Here is a 12,864-nt window from a genome sequence, read left to right as displayed (position 1 = left end):
TGATTGGATTTGAACAATTTGTTGAATGCAAAGCTTTACGTTTGAAAAACAATCGGTGACAAAGAATGGAAGCATACAGGCTATTAATAATTTTATCGTCTGCAATTAGAGCTGAAAATAAAATACGGAGTATCAAATTCCAGATCATAATTACGTTTAACACGATCAAGCAGATATTACGAAATAAGATGCAATTATCGTCGGCTTAATAGTGTCGTCAAAATAGTACGTACGATTCCGTATAGTCGTACGATGCATTTGTAATTACGCTGGCACAGTGTTGTATTCAACAACGAATCATCGCTTTATTAATCATTTAAAATTCGCTAATAATTCCATGTATTATTCATTTTGAAATATTATCTGGATTTCAGATTAACTACGGACATTTGTTTAATTAATCGTAGCTTCATAATCGAAAGTCCCGATATAATTGATTGTCCTCGTGTAATTCTATTTCAATTTTTAAAGCAGTATTAAGTACCGAATGCTCAATTATAAAATTATTACTCCCTATAAATTTAAATTCACGGCAAAACTCCATTAAATCATTTAGACACTGTCAAACTAAATATGACTAAATGTCACTAAATAAAGTAACCAAATTATGGACCAAACGAAAAACGAAACCACAATTACTCAAGACTCATAAATCCTTTTCCTTATCCAACCAAAACCAATTCCAAAACCAGTCCATTCCCTATAACACCCAACGATTACGATCCACTTTTCCAAATTAAAACCAAAGACCAATCTACCACCGTCAAGTCCAGCTACCCTGTATCCCTACACCAATCAAGGATTCCCAACAATCCACCCATTCATAACCACATAGACCACCGAGACGACCCAAGAACAGACGTCCAAGAAACGCTGGTGAGGGGAAAAATTCATGAATCCCTAATTGAGTCTAAAAAGCACGAGACCCTGAGGCTCGTTACGGCAAGTGTCACTGTCTGACTTTCGTCAGAGAAGCCCTCTTATCGTGGTCCAGAGACAGCTGACGCGCTGGTACCCCTACCACAGGGAACTCTTATGGAAACCTGGCGCGCACACGTAAGAAACCAGAGTCGCCAGCTTGTCTCGGCTGGACCAGAAGGTGGAGGAGGATAAAGAGGTGGAGGAGGATGCGTCACGCACCGAGTTTGACGGAAGAAGCCGAAGAAGAAAAGTAAGAAGGAGGAGATGGAAGAGAGGAGGTGGAGTGACTGCGTGCGTGTAACTGCGTAGGCACAACCAAGTAACTCGTGCTCTTAACTCGCAGCTCAGAGCCCGTCTCCACGGCTAATTTACCTCAATTTACGGAATAGCGTTTCCTGTCGGGGCCTGTATATCGGTCAGGTCGCAGTACCAAAGTCTACGGAGGTATCAGACAGGGATGGCTCTAGACACGCTGTCGCCACACGGTCTTCCTCGTCTGTGAAGCAGACACGTGGACACCGAACGGCCAGCGAGCTTTAACCTACCAAACCGACGATCTTCGCGATCGACTAATCGTCCTTTGTAGAAACTTCGATGGACAGGGAGCAAAAATATCGTGGTGTCTAGATGACGATCTTGCAGAGGTAACTGAACGGGGTTAGAGATCGATGAAGATGATCCTAATGTAGAAATGGTTCTTCCAGTTTTATTGTTACCAACTACGTTTCTTAAGAATCTTTGATAAAGCGAATCTTTAACGAACCTTTAATAAGATTCGACTAATTTGTATAATATCAATGATCAATCTACCAGAGATGAAAATCGGTGTACATATACAGAGAAGTGTGGTGTAACAGAGTCAGTGCTTCTAGAAAGGAATCGATCGTTATTCGTGCACGACTAGACGGCCCTGGATATGAATGAGAAAGGTAGAATCGAAGGGAGACGGGTGGGCTGGTCCCCGAAACTCTCACAGGTAGAACAAATACCTGAGATTTTTTCGGCGACTTAAGGACGGCCTAATTAGAGGCACGATGACGATGTCAAAAACCACGGACTCTGCCTGAAGGAACACGAAATTGGTCTAGCCACCCACCCGGGTGGGACCCTGCTCTCTCGGGCAACGGAGCAACACAGAAGAGAGGAGTACCGTTTTTCCACGATGCCCTCTCTTCCCCGTTCTCTTCTTCGCTCAGCAGTTAAAGGTCACCTCGAAACTATCAGCCACCCCTACTCACCCCGAAATAGCAGCCAGAGCTGGCTGTGCAGGTAGGGCCAATACCTGGAACACTTTCCCGGGAACCTAGACCTTCTAATTGCCGACACGACAATGACATTAAGGGAAGGGGAATTTCATTGCAAAGTTGCGAGAAAAAACACGTAATTCGCCACCTTTAAACGCGTTCGCTTCGACAAAGGGACAACGGGGAGCGAAAGGGAATTAGTTCCGCTTTTTCAGAGATACTTTTCGGTGGTACTTCCTTTCGAGAAACGAACAAATACACGGTTCGAGGATAAAAAGAATCTTCTTTTTTAAACGTGAGATGGCTTTTAGGTGCATCTGTTGATTGATCGTGAAAAGTTGATTTTTTGAGATGCTTCTGGATTTTGGATTTACATTGATGGCGGTGTTAGATATCGGTTAAATGGAGCAATGAAATCCACGGATCGTAAAAATGGATATTTTGGTTATCCTTTCGTGTCATAGTATTTACTTGGATTGGCTTTTAAGAATGTACCGCGAGTCGTGATAAGAGCGGAGAGGAGATTTGCTTTGAAAAATAAGTTAATTTAGCGTTCGAAGGATTGACTTTAAAAATTTGTCGAACGTACACGTGACAGTGGTTCTCCGTATTACGGTTCTATGGAATTCCAGTTACATCATGGCAACAAAAATAATCGTGTTTGACTATTTACCCTAATAATAACAATCGGAAAGCGTAATTCGAGCGAAGTAACATTGTTCCTTCGAATAGTGACTCTTAATTTATTTCTATTTTACTTCAATTTTTTCTAATTTTTCCACGATTTTAATTCAAAAAATAAATACGCATTTAAAATCCAAAAGAATTCCTAATGTCGGAGAAATATCAAGTAAAAATACTTTAAATTGGGAGCACTTACTGCACGGTAAAGTGTCGCATATTTAATTAAAAACCTTCGGATAATCGTTGAAAAATAATAAAACACTGATCACCGTTGATGCAAACACGATCTCTCTCTTACGAGGAGTTTTAAAGCTTTATTATTCTTAGCTAGAGATTTCTTCCGAACAGTTATCGATAGTTATTACGTGGAATTGTAGCCTAACGGCAATATCCAAAAATTGACACCAGCGTGGAAATTTTCGGATATTGCCATTAGGTCACAAGGGCACTTGATAAATATTCGACATAAATCTCTAATTAAGGCAATAATAAAACATCAATCATAAATACCTTGAAAACTATTGAGTAGTTGCCCTTATAATGAATGACAATCTACAAACTTACAAAGTTTCAACTAAATCAATGACTGGAGGGACTTGCACTCTCCTTCTTAGACAATTTTTAGCATAAGCAACAGTGTACGACTAATTTAAGATGGAATTAGGTGAATCACCCTGTATATACGTCCAGGCCGTTCCAATGGCGTTCCTCGGACTACATGCTCATAAGTACCCGGGACATATTGGTCGGTCCGCAGTGATACTACACACGCCGAAACGTGCAAATTAATGACTAAAAGCAATATTTATCACCTTCTTATGCAATCAACGGCGAACTTACTAATGGTATATGAAAATGAAATGGGCTATTCGTCGATATACCCGGCTGATTTAAATATCACTGATTGAATTAATTGCGCCTGCCTTTCTACCAGTTTAGACGAACTTTCCTTATTCGCTGTGCGGCTTAGAAACGAAATGACTCGAAGATAAAGAACTTTTTGAATAACAAAACAGTTCCACATAGCTGAACTCCTACGAACGCAAATGTTATTTTCGCGAATTATTTTTCAGACGTAATTCCATTCCATTTTATTCATCGTTCTATTTTATTGTATTGCACATATATCGACACAACAATAACAAGAGTCGAAAGGTTCGTGGATTACTTCTTTCTCGAGTTTCTAATTAACGGGAGAATTAGAAAGAAGTCGAAGTGACTTGTTAGATATATTACGTATCATCGAGAGCATGTATTAATGTTAACCCTTTTAACGGTTAAGAATTCTAGAAATTTATATAGTCAATGTCGAGTTTGAAACGCGAGAGTAATGATATTTATACGGAATACTGGAACTAAACGATTCTGTACGTTGATTAACCCTTTGACTACTGTGGACGCCTAAAGGCGCTTAGAAATCTTGCGCTTGTGCTATTCTAGGTGCCTAAAGGCGTCGAAAAATTTCGTTTGCTGATGAATGGAGAATACAAAGAAATAAACAATATTGTTTTAAGACAGTGGAATATATTGTTTTGATTTTTATTTAAATAATTTCTCAGAAATGCACACCTAACGAAAAATTTCTCAGTGTACATTACAAATGGATTTCTACCGTATGGTACGGCTGATACGTTTTAAAGTCTACCGTAGTCAAAGGGTTAATACGCTTCTTTTATACTACTGTAAAAAAGCTTCAGGCTGCCATTTCCTTGTAATGAATATTATATTTAATCGAATACGTACTACAAGTCGGTAGTTTCAATACGGAAACCCGAAAACATTCAACTTTCAAGGAAAATCCAGTACTTTAACATGTACCTAAATATAGCATACTCAGATAACGATAATTAACCCGTACACGACGATCATAATCAATAACCAGCCAGGTTGACGCACAATTACTTTCTATCTCGCTAAAATACCATTAATTTCATTAAATGCATCCGCTCGTCCAGGATAACTGCAAAAGCAAAATGTTCGAAACCAGTCATTTGGACAGACTCGGTGGTTCGATCGGCAAAGACTGGGAAAAAGACGACGTTCCTCGGAAACACGACGTATAATCCGCTCTCGGGCCGGATGATCCCTAACTTTCATCCGAGTAAGTCGCGTCGCATGCAAACAAGCCTCATCAGCAGCAAGACTCACCCGTCCTCGGTTCTCAAGACCCTGTAGGCCGTGATCATGTACGATCCACGATTCCTCCGATTCTTCACGTCCATGCTGCGATAGAGCCTGAGCTCTGCACCGATTATGTGTTCCCCGGGTGGTACCTCGGAGACGTCAAACCAGAGCCTTTTGCCGCGCTCATGCCTCACTCCGGGAACATGATGATCTGTAGATCGAGAAAAAGCGTCTCATTAACCGGCAAGAACCCGTGCATCGGGCTGAAACGGAACACAAACGCAGATTTACGACGGGATTGTCGAATGGCAATTAGCCTCTTCACCCGGGGTAAATCGTTCTTACTCGTTATCCTTCGCTGGATGCCGATAGCTGAAGAACTTTCGTAAACGTCCTTTCGACGATTCCCTTCGTAAATGTGTACGTGGATGGATTTTAAGAGAAAAGGGATCTTTCCTCTGCTCTTTTTCCCTTTTCTCTCATTTTTTTCTTTTTCTTTTTTTTTTTTATCGTACCCGATGCTAGAACGCGATAGCGCGAAGGTATAATGCGCCGTAATGGGACCGTGAGCGCGAGTAGTAAAAGGGAAATAAATGAAGTGGATCGTTACTGGTTGTGTTACGGAATGTCGCTGAACTTTCCTCCGTGAGCCCTATGGGGCCGGTCAGTTGGTTAAATTGTGTGTAAATGAGTGATTCTGATCATTCGAGAGTGTAATTTTATGTGGGTAATATATACAGAAGGTGTGTGTCCCTATTGGTCTCATAGGAAGGTAGAGGGGTGATAATTGAGTCTGGTTATTAGACAGATTAAATTTTGAAGTTTCTTTTAGTTCTGAGTTAAGGAATTTGGACTTTGAATTTATGGATGTTTGAAATTTAAGAAAAGTAGATTTTGAATTTGTAGAAGGAAATGGTTAGAAAAATATATGAGAAATTTGTAAAAATTATAATATTTGCAAGAATTATAATGTTTTAGGAAAAGAATGAATTTGGGATAAATCTTGGTTTTTTACAAATTCTTAATGGTTTAAGCTTTATTGACCTGTGATGTATAAATCTGTGGATTAATTGGATAAATTATTTACTGGAGTTAATTGCTAAAGTGCTATGAATAATGTGTTGGCTACCTACAAACCTCTTAGTTTAAAGTCTATTGAACGTAGATGAATCTGTGTACATATGAATTTATGAATTAATAGAATGGCACAATATTTAAAGAAATAAATTACCAAGGTACTATACATATATTGGAATTACAGGAAAATAAAAATAATTTAATGCTGGCTCTTTAAAAACTCCATGATTCGAACTCTATTGACTATATACAAATATGTGTATTTATAAATTTATGAATTTAAAGAAATAAACTCCCGATTAAATTTAATTGTGAGAATGTTACAAACAAATCAGAATTGCAGGAAAATAAATATAAATCTAAATTCTATTCACAAATCTGTGGATTAACAAAATTATCAGGATAGTAAAAGGAATAAAGATCAGTAATTGAGAGGTACAAATATATTATCCTATTGTTGCGTACTAAGTGATAGAAGTATTTGCTGTAATAGCAATTATTGACAGAAGATATGGTTATTACTCATTTGCATATTCCGACAATGGTTCATGTCCTCGCAAACAAAAGACGAATCGCGTCATTTGTCTTTTCCGCAACTACCTCGTTTAAAAGTAATTATCCTGCTGTTCAGAGGTATATCACCGCTAGTCGTTATCTCTCTATTCGAAAGGCGAAACCTTAGAAAACAGTCGAGAAGGTAAAACCTCGGTAATCTCGGTGAACTGAGTAACCTGTTCATTTACGATAAATTTCGGACCGATGTCCCAAACTTTCCTCCTCTAATTGTCTACCTAGATATTGCCTAGAATTCCTCGGCAACCGTTCCATTCCCCAAATGTCGATTTTAAGTGCAGTCTTCGAAATATTCTATACCTCCTGTATAAGCATTTTTCGGCAAGCAATAAAATTATTAAAAGCATGAGTTAATAAATTTTTCTATAGTTAAAAAATCAAAATGAATAACAATTATGCTAAATTTGTTAAAGAACAGGAGAATTATAATTATAGTAAACGGTATCGAGACACTCATCTGCCAAATCGATGAACTACGCGAAATAGAAATTAGACATTTTAAAAATTAGTAAAAAATATTAGCACCAATTAAGCGCTTCGACAGTGGAATTTTAAAAAATTCAGAAATCGGAGTTAATCGGTTTGATGATCTGTTAAAAGCCGAAAAGCTATATTTTTAATTAAAGGGAGAGTAAATTCCACCTTAAGTAGCGTGGTAAATGGCTAGAATAATCTATGTTGCCTTTCAAGTTTATCGCAAACTAGAGCTAAAATCATGCGTGACACGTTAAGTGCCAGTTTTATCATAGTTCAAAGAGATCAAAGTGCCAATAATTTACCATTAACTTTTCGCCTGAATCTATAAAACTGACAAGCTAATGAAAAATCCATAACAATTAAGTGACAAACGGTGTAAACGCCACAGTTAAAAATCGCAGAACGAATGGGGAAACCCTAATTCCTTGAACAGTCTTCAGAAAATCCTCACCTCCATAATTCATACACACCATTTACCATTCCAGCCCTCGATTATTACGCAATTAACCCAAGTCTCAACAAACACCCTGGAAACTCCCTTAGAACTTCCTCTAACCACCTAACTCATCCGACACATGCATACCATCAGGCACAACTTACAACGTATTACGAAATCCTTAATTACTCGTGCAAAGACAAGAAGGACCGAAGAAAGAGAAAAAGAAGACGAAGAAAAAGGTAAGAGAAAGGGAAGAAGACGAAGGAGTCGGATATACCACGACTTGTTCAAGACAAAAAAGAGTATCGTTCCAAGTAGCGATCCGACTTTCAGCAAACATCGATCAACCGGGTTCTTCCGAAGCCCGGTACCCTTCAGCAGCCAACGGTAATTCCATCGTTCACGCTAAACTGGCTGCAAATCAATTTTCCCCGAAACAACGAACCGAGAGCCTCGTTCCAGTCACATCTTAATCCCCGACCGTTCTCGAGGCTCTCCACTTCGGGACGATTGGAACGAGGGATCGGCGGATCGTCGGACGATGGAAGAAGAAGAAGAAGAGGGCGGATGGACCACGGGCAGCAGGCAGCCTATAGCCGACACCGATAACCGGCTATCCTCGTTCCGGCACGAGATCGATAAGGGAATCGTTACCCTCGTAAATGAGAGGCCCCCAGAACGAGCCGTGGACAATTCGCAGCGTGAAATCGTCCTTTTTTCTACCGCCAAAGCGAGCGCCTCGGAGAGCAAAAGGGAAGCAGCAGTAGGTACCCTTCCAGCGACGGTGGACCGTGGCCCTTAAGTAATGCCTAATGTTTCTCCCGAGGAGGCCGACTCACGGGAGGTGGAGAGGGAGAGCTAGAACGAGGAGCAAAGCGAACGAGAGCCGAAAAGAAGGGAGAGAGCAGGGAGGGACGAGAGCATAAAAATTTGTTTTGTTTTTCTCTCGGACGGTCGCATTCCAACGGCACCTGATTGCCGCGAGCCGAGCTGGACCCCTCGGCTCTCGGGGTGGTCCCGAATAGCTTGGGACCATCCTGGACCGCTCCACGACCGACTGGACTTTTGTTTTTTACCCCACCAGCCTCCTCTTTCTCTACGTCCTCGGTCCTCCTCCGACAGTCCTCTCTTGTACACCTACGAATGCTCTTCTCTCTTCTTCTCTCATCCTCCTGTACCTCTTCTCGGCTCACCCTCTTCCCTTCCCTTTTCTTCTTCCCGGCTCTCTTCGCGTCTCGTTCCTCCGCGCGTAACATGCACGCGAGAAACTCGCAGAGAGAGAGAGAAAGAGAGAGAGAGAGAGAGAGAGAGAGACGGAGTGGAACCCTCTTTTCTCGTAGCTCTACGTAGCTCTGTTCTTGCGATATTTTCCTGGAAATATCTGTGAGCCGTTTCTCGGAGATCCGCGCCGTTTCGCGGGGCTGATCGACGATGAGTCGATCTCACCCGTTCCACGATCCGTTCGACAACTTTCGACCGGTTGGATTATTAGTTGGAAGTAACGCCGCCGCGGCTGGATCCTCCTTTTGGATCATTCGAACACGTCGACCGTGGGAATACGCTCTCTCTCTCTTCCTCTGTGCGCCGCGCCGCTTAGACGCTTACGCATAGTTTGCATAATTGCGGCCAGATCGATCGTCCTCCACGGGCATCGAAATTACCGGCATTTAATTGCTTCGAGGTTTCACATCCGATGGACGTGCGGCGTTTTTGCTTGATAAGGATTCGACACCGGCTGATTTCGGCTATTGTCTCTTTTACTCCTTTAATTGGCATTTTCAAAGAAAATTCTTCGTCGAATATCGTGATTCCCGATATACACTTTTCAGAGATACTTTTTATACTAGTCCAATGAGTATTATATTACAGTAGTATAAAATTAGGCAGAAATTAGACAACATTGGACAAATTTTTTAACAAGTTAAATTAAAATACTGAAGACTATGTTTAACCCGATACTGAAACGTAAAGGGTTAACGTAAAATGTTAAATATAAACGCGATAAAATTTAACCCCTTAAATTTCCTTTATTTCTGTCAGAAAGTTAACGCGATGCCACCTTGTTAGTCGAATTTATCCAAAATCGTGTAAACTCGAATTTTCTTACGACTTTAATAACGAGTCGTTAAATCGACACCAAAAGAATTTGCCAATTTTCTTGATTTTCCGATTTTTGCAAAAATAATTCGGTCTTTATGGTGTTAAACATCCCCGAATAGCCTTTGATAAACCTGCAAAATACAAAAGTCCCGAAAATTGATCTCGTTTATCGTAGGATATCTTATGCATGCCGAAAAAAATTCGCTATAAATCATACTGCAGGATCACGGCGATTGAAAAATATCGCCGGAGCCGTAGCAGGATGATGAAACGTCCCAAAGCACCGCCTCATAAACCCCGTAACCTAGATGAAATCTCATCGGGACAATTTCACCGACTGTGAAAGGAGTTAAAGAGCCGACCAGGAGAGCGTAGATACGAACAAATGGAGGCACGAAGAGGAACCGAAACTCAACAGCCGTCGCACACGTCGGGCCTAATCATTAGTCTAACTACGAGCAGAGGGAACGGTGCTCGCGGCATTCGCCACTTTTACACAGCGCGCAGAAAGAACCAACGGTCCATCCATCTCGTTCTGGCATGTTCCCGTTCTTCTTCTTCTTCTTCTTCGTCTTCTTCTTCTTTAGCTTCTTCTTCTTGGCCAGACCTCCCTTCTTCGTCTTGTCTGGCCCGTGAAGGAGCCGCCCTCGGCGGAAGATAGATAGATAGGGAGAGAAGGAGGTCCTGGGAAGAAAGGAGCAAAAGGAGCAGCCAGGACGAGCCAGGGCACCCAAGTTGAGACATTTTTACCTGCCCGCGGCTTCACGTGGGGAGAGATATTGACTCGTCTTCCCTGTTCGGCTATCCACGCGATTTGGCGGAACAGAGAGGGCAGATGGGGAAACTTTGTATAATATATGGGCCGCACCGCGAGTCCACACGTACGTGTGAGCACACGCCCGCAAAATTCGTCCAGATGCACGTACCGAAAGGATCGGCCCGGGGCGGCCCATAAATCGGCCGATACTTTTTAGGGGAGTACGCGAATCCCTCTCTGACAAATGGAAAGATCATGAGGACTAATTATGCGAACAATTAATATTAGGTCATCGCGCGCGCGCGTGACGTCGTTTCTCGTGGTACGTCGGGTAAATGGCAATGTCACGTCTGTGGATTTTTTGACAAGCGTTAGATTTGGAGATTTGAGTATCGAGAAAAGGATGGTCGAGGTATTGATTTGATAATATTTGATTTTGTAATATTTCTGTCGTATATAATGTTCTATGGAAGTATATATTTTATCTGGGTTCTGTCCATTTGTTTGTATATAATATAATAGTATAAATATTCTATTCTTTATGAGACTAGTTTTTTAAAAAATTTCATATTTATGTAAAATTGTATCTTTATATATAAGTCAATTAGTATTTTGTTAATAAATTCTGGAACAATAACATAAAGTTGCATGTTATTATTCAATCTGAGAAAGTCTAATGTCAACCCAAAAATTTTATAGATATATTATTCTATGGTGTCTAATTTTCCACGTAATCCAAAAATGATTGAAAAGAAATTAATGATTGGTGATCTAATTATACATTAAGTGTAGATATATTTCTAACTCGTGAATTCACCGATAGGAATAGTACTTTTCACGAATATTTAGTTGTAGAAAATTAGTAACAGAATAGGAAGTATTTACAATATATTAAAAAAAATGTCCAAATAGCAATTTGGAAATCGGATCCTAAACAAAGGCGATGAAGATGAAGAGATCAGGATCGAAATTCACGATGCATTGTTATTTCTAAAATGTCCGTATCTTAATACCAATATTGATATATATATATAAAATTTGTAATTTGTCTATAATTAAACTGAAAGCTTGAGTGATTCCAAAATTAACATCAACCCATAAAACTTAAAAATTAACTTGGCTAGAGTAAATTCTATTTTTAAGAAAAATCAATTAAGCCCGCCACAAAGATTTCTAAACAGAAATTTACGAAATTATTTATCGGATATTTCGTTCATCAAGAGATACTAAGTTTAGCATTCGATGAATTAGCATTCGAAATAAGTCTCGTTCGCGACGAAAACGAGCTCATAGACGGTCATGCAAAAAGGTCAAGAACAAACAGTCTCTAAAAAATGATGACAAAACATCTTTCTCTAAATATCGATGACTTTGCGATCGTGCGGAAATTATCGATTTATTCCCGTCTCGTGAAGGACGCGAACACACGAAAAATAGCACAAAAATTCGAAGAAATATGTTGTCCGAACACGTTATGACTCTGTGGAAGAAATTAACTGAGCCTTGTTATAGTTGCTTTTTAATCGACTACGACATTTACGTAACCTGTTAATCGCGGTATGCGTAACTGGCGCTATAATTCATATATCGTTATTAACTTTGATCGTTTAACCCGTTCGCCACGTAAGTCACGAATATGAATTGACGTGTATCGTAGATTTACGATACGCGCGATGATATCTGCTCGAACAGGGGACATAAATTAAAAGTCACGAAAGTTTGAGAGAAACTTTCGTAGCAGTGCATTTGTACAATGTTTTGCAATATGGAAATCGATCTCGTGTAAAAGTTAGTTAGTCGGTGTAAGAGGATTGTGGAGAAAACGCGAGATAAATCATATTTGACTTTTATGGGGGTGCAGGTTGAAAATTGGGGAAAGTATCGAATGATTTTAATGATAATAGCAAGTGTGGATAACGCGAATATAACGATAGTAAAATATACTTTTTAATTTAATTTTCGAATTAAATAACTTCTTTTTTTTAATATTGATTGATTATTTATATAACATTGATTATGTCTGTGGCGTTCTTATGAAACTTCGTAAATTTATTACCGATGTCTTTTTCGTAATTTTTACATAATTTTCTTCGGATAATAATCTTTGATTTTTCGACTCAAGAATGACACGTGATCTCGTGCAAGTAGTATATTATTTTGATTATTTATGGTTATTGCGATCTTCTTCACACTTCGTTCAACTTGCATTCAACTAATTTCAGTTGGAAATTAGTATGTACTCAACGAAGCTATTGAAAAGTAAAATTATAAGGATAATCAATATTGTTTGCACGTGCAATTTTTTATTAGATTGAAGAATACAATTTTCTCGTATTATTGGTGCAATCATAATCCAAATTACATAAATTAATCTTAAAAAACAAATCTCACCCTCAGACTGTTTCTAACCCAAAGATTTAAACGAAATTATGTATTATTAATTATAATAATAATTATTAAGTAATTAT

General features: G+C 39.5%; 1 protein-coding gene across 2 annotated transcripts in view; it reads right to left on the bottom strand.

Annotated features, from left to right (window-relative positions):
- Nucleotides 1–12,864, bottom strand: part of gbb (glass bottom boat) — a 55,527-nt gene that overhangs the window by 23,445 nt on the left and 19,218 nt on the right. For both annotated transcript variants that reach the window (XM_017908101.1, XM_017908102.1), the window contains exon 2: nucleotides 4,998–5,184. In XM_017908101.1, coding sequence (XP_017763590.1) covers nucleotides 4,998–5,184 — 187 coding nt within the window. The remainder of the gene's footprint in view (nucleotides 1–4,997; nucleotides 5,185–12,864) is intronic.

This window comes from Eufriesea mexicana, unplaced genomic scaffold, assembly GCF_001483705.2.
Source record: "Eufriesea mexicana isolate 0111107269 unplaced genomic scaffold, ASM148370v2 scaffold9994, whole genome shotgun sequence".
Classification (NCBI taxonomy): Eukaryota; Metazoa; Arthropoda; class Insecta; order Hymenoptera; family Apidae; genus Eufriesea; species Eufriesea mexicana.
Note: the sequence above shows the minus strand (reverse complement) of the source record. Positions and strands in the feature narration are given on the sequence as shown.